Source organism: Mustela nigripes, chromosome 6 (genome assembly GCF_022355385.1).
Source record: "Mustela nigripes isolate SB6536 chromosome 6, MUSNIG.SB6536, whole genome shotgun sequence".
Taxonomy (NCBI): domain Eukaryota; kingdom Metazoa; phylum Chordata; class Mammalia; order Carnivora; family Mustelidae; genus Mustela; species Mustela nigripes.
This window is the reverse complement of record NC_081562.1, coordinates 82,383,372-82,387,234: the sequence shown is the minus strand read 5'-3', so window position 1 is coordinate 82,387,234 and position 3,863 is coordinate 82,383,372. Positions and strand designations below refer to the sequence as shown.

Genomic DNA, 3,863 nt, shown 5'->3' with positions numbered 1-3,863 from the left:
AGGGGCGGGACCGTGTCCCCGCCCCGCATCCGACCCCGCGCACGGGGATAAAACCCGGGCGGCGGCGCGCGGGAACCCCGGGTCCTGCTGGCTCCCGAGAGCCGGGAGGCGGGGCCGGGACCGACCCGCTGCCGGCGCCCCCGCCCCTCGGACCCTGCTCCGGGAGTGGGTCGCCCCGCGCCGGGACACGCGACGGCCAGGGCGCCGAGCCGGTACCTTGAGCCGAGCAATGAAGAGAGCCCGGGAGAACCCTCCGGAGCCGGCCGAGACGTTTCCTGCGCTCCGGGTGGCTGCCGCCGCCGCGGCTGCTTGAAACTCCCCAAAGTTGAGAGCCGGCGAGAGGCTGCCGCCCGCCGGGAGCAGGAGGGAAAGGAACTCGGGAAAGGCAGGAGGGACGGACAGAGACAGACAGACTCACAGACCTTCGGAAGACACCACCGTCGGCGGCCTATCCCCAGAGCCGGTGAGGCTTTTCAGCTCTGTGAGTTGTTTTCTGGAGGGGTGGCTTCCTATGCATTTCCGTTTGTTTGTAGGATGCGTTTGTGTATTTTTGTGTCTGTTGCAGGGAGTTTAAAAAAACGACGCAGGCTGCACGTTAAAAAAATACTGACTTTCTGATGTTGAGACGGTTGTATTGATAGATTGCGACCGTCAGTGTCTTTAAGCAGGAGTACCCCAGGAAAAGAAATTGCATTTAACAGTAAAAACCACCGTAGTAGGCTCCCCCAGCGTGACATACAACCTGCATTTCAAAAGTTATTGAAAAGAAAGCAAGATATGACTCTTAAGGGTTAACTGGTGGTAGTTAACTTTGCTTTCTCTCCCCCCCCCCCAATATTGATTGTTTACCAGGTTCACTGGTGGGAGGCTGAGCTGGTGGAAAGGCTCCAGGAAGAGACTTGGAGGCGACCATAATGTCTTTACGTTTACACACGCTGCCCACCCTGCCTGGAGTTGTCAGACGGGGCTGCAGGGAGCTGCTGTGTTTGTTGGTGATCACGGTGACCGTGAGCCGTGGCGCCTCCGGGGTGTGCCCCACTGCTTGCATCTGTGCCACGGACATCGTGAGCTGCACCAACAAAAACCTGTCCAAGGTGCCTGGGAACCTTTTCAGACTGATTAAGAGGCTGGATCTGAGCTATAACAGAATCGGGCTCCTGGATGCCGAGTGGATTCCAGTATCATTTGTTAAGCTGAACACCCTCATTATTCGTCATAACAACATCACCAGCGTAGCCACAGGCAGTTTTTCCACAACTCCAAATCTGAAGTGTCTTGACTTATCGTCCAACAAGCTGAAGACCCTGAAAAGTGCAGTGTTCCAAGAGTTAAAGGTTCTGGAAGTGCTCCTGCTTTACAACAATCACATTTCCTATCTGGATCCCTCAGCTTTTGGAGGGCTCTCCCAGTTGCAAAAACTCTACTTAAGTGGAAACTTTCTTACGCAGTTCCCCATGGATTTGTATGTTGGAAGGTTCAAGCTGGCAGAACTGATGTTTCTAGATGTTTCTTATAACCGAATCCCCTCCCTGCCAATGCACCACATTAATTTAGTACCAGGAAAACAGCTGAGAGGTATCTACCTTCATGGAAACCCATTTGTCTGTGACTGTTCCCTTTATTCATTGCTGATCTTTTGGTATCGCAGACACTTTAGCTCAGTGATGGATTTTAAGAATGATTATACCTGTCGCCTGTGGTCTGATTCCAAGCACTCCCAGCAGGTGCTTCTGCTTCAGGATAGCTTTCTGAATTGCTCGGACAGCATCATCAATGGCTCCTTCCGTGCACTTGGCTTTATTCATGAAGCTCAAGTCGGGGAAAGGCTGATTGTCCCCTGTGACAGCAAGACAAGCAATGCAAATACCGATTTCATTTGGGTCCATCCGGATAACAGGCTGCTGGAACCCGATAAAGAGCTGGAGAACTTTCACGTGTTTCGCAATGGAAGTCTGGTCATAGAAAGTCCTCGTTTTGAGGATGCTGGAGTCTATTCCTGTATCGCCATGAACAGGCAGCGCCTCTTAAACGAGACGGTGGATGTCACCATCAACGTAAGCAATTTCACCGTAAACAAATCCCATGCCCACGAGGCATTTAACACAGCATTCACCACCCTCGCAGCCTGCGTGGCCAGTATCGTTTTGGTACTTTTGTACCTCTATCTGACGCCGTGTCCTTGCAAGTGTAAAACCAAGAGACAAAAAAATAATCTCAACCAAAGCAATGCCCATGCGTCTATTCTCAACCCCGGTCCTGCCAGCGACACCCCCGCTGACGAACGGAAGGCAGGGGCTGGGAAAAGAGTGGTGTTTTTGGAACCCCTGAAGGATACTGCTGCAGGGCAGAATGGCAAAGTCAGGCTCTTTCCCAGTGAACCAGTCATAGCCGAGGGCATCCTGAAGTCCACGAGGGTGAAATCCGACTCCGATTCGGTCAATTCTGTGTTTTCAGACACACCCTTTGTGGCGTCCGCTTAATTTTGTGCCTGTCTGTGTAGGCTGTAGTCATTTAATCACTTCGTACTTAACTTTCCTTGCAGTTTACAGAATAAACAGGAGGACAGAAATGGTGTTGTTTTGTGTTTTGAAATGCAACCAAATGGCCTCTTTAACTGCTTACTAGGAAATGTAGTGAGGGGTACTTCGGTTCCTCAGTGTGCCAGAAAAAGATGGGGTTGTTTTCCAAAGTTTAAGTTCTAGATAACAGTCTCTTAGTCTTTAGCGCTGCTGACCATTTCAAAGCTGGTCTGGAGGTGACCTTGTCTTTTTGTCCAGGATTCTTGAAAGAAATAATAAATTTCATGAATGGGTACTCCTTAAAAAGAGACTTTACTAACTTCTTAGGACCAAAGTTATTTTAAAGAAAAGCATTAGTGTCCTATTTTATTTTTTAAAAGATGCAGAAGGAAGAGCCAAGCGGCATTTACAAAGCACAAAAGTAAAGTTAGATTTGGGAATAATTCAGCTAATTTCATCATCCGAGACTCCAAGAAACAGAATGCACTGATACAATTTGCTGGATAACACCACATTCCAAATGGTGTTAGATAAATAGTGCAATAAAGGTACATTTGTTTGACTGTCTTCTTTTCCATTCTGTACATTTCTTATCCTTACACAAAAGATCTTATTGAAAGTTGAAAGTTATCATCATTTGTTGCCATAAATATGTAGGTGTCAATACCAAAATGTCTGAGTAACTTCTTAAACCTTTGTTCTAGCTAATGTTTGTTCATAGGCTCGTGTATATGTAAACCAAATTATATGAACAATTCAATAGATCCTACTGTATTGTGCTTTGAGCATTTGAATTAATGTAAATATATGTATTCTGTGACTTGATGTTCTGTTTTATTTGGCTATTTAAAAACATAAATCTCAGATGTTTTATGTGATCAGATGGTTCTGCTCTGTCTAAAGCACCCTCTCTAGCAAGTATCTCTTCAGATTTTTTTGGAGTTACAGCATGGAGTTCATCTTTTCAGAGAAAAGCTCTAAAGTGTTCTCTCTCCAATTTATGCCTTTATTTGATGCTTTGCTCTGATATCATTATGTACTTCAGCCCCTATCCTGCAGCACACTGAGGGCCCAAGAGACCTCCTCCTTGTTCCCGACTCTGCTGTGAGGTAATCGAGTACTCCTGCTGGACCTAGACTGCCTCAGCTATAAAATGAAGATCAAGGGCAAGGGATGTTTTAGGTTCCTGCCCATGCCGGAAGTGATGATGTTTGGGTGGCCTTGGCCCCATTACAGACTTGTACGGGCTCTCGGAAACTGTCCCACCTACCAATGGACTCCAGGAGTGGGGTTAGGATAGACTAGCCTAGTACTGCATAGCCCGAAGGGACATTTTGGACCGTC

At 47.7% G+C, this 3,863-nt stretch overlaps 1 protein-coding gene across 2 annotated transcripts; it reads left to right on the top strand.

Annotated features, from left to right (window-relative positions):
- The first annotated feature begins 375 nt into the window (after positions 1–375).
- Positions 376–3,344, top strand: AMIGO2 (adhesion molecule with Ig like domain 2). Of its 2 annotated transcripts, none has more exons than XM_059404811.1 (2): positions 376–463; positions 853–3,344. In XM_059404811.1, exon 2 carries the CDS (start codon positions 915–917, stop codon positions 2,478–2,480), a length of 1,566 nt encoding a protein of 521 aa, XP_059260794.1. In that variant the 5' UTR covers positions 376–463; positions 853–914; the 3' UTR covers positions 2,481–3,344. The 2 variants fall into 2 exon arrangements, with proteins under 2 accessions (XP_059260794.1, XP_059260795.1); XM_059404812.1 differs by having other exon boundaries at positions 393–481.
- Positions 3,345–3,863: the final 519 nt, after the last annotated feature.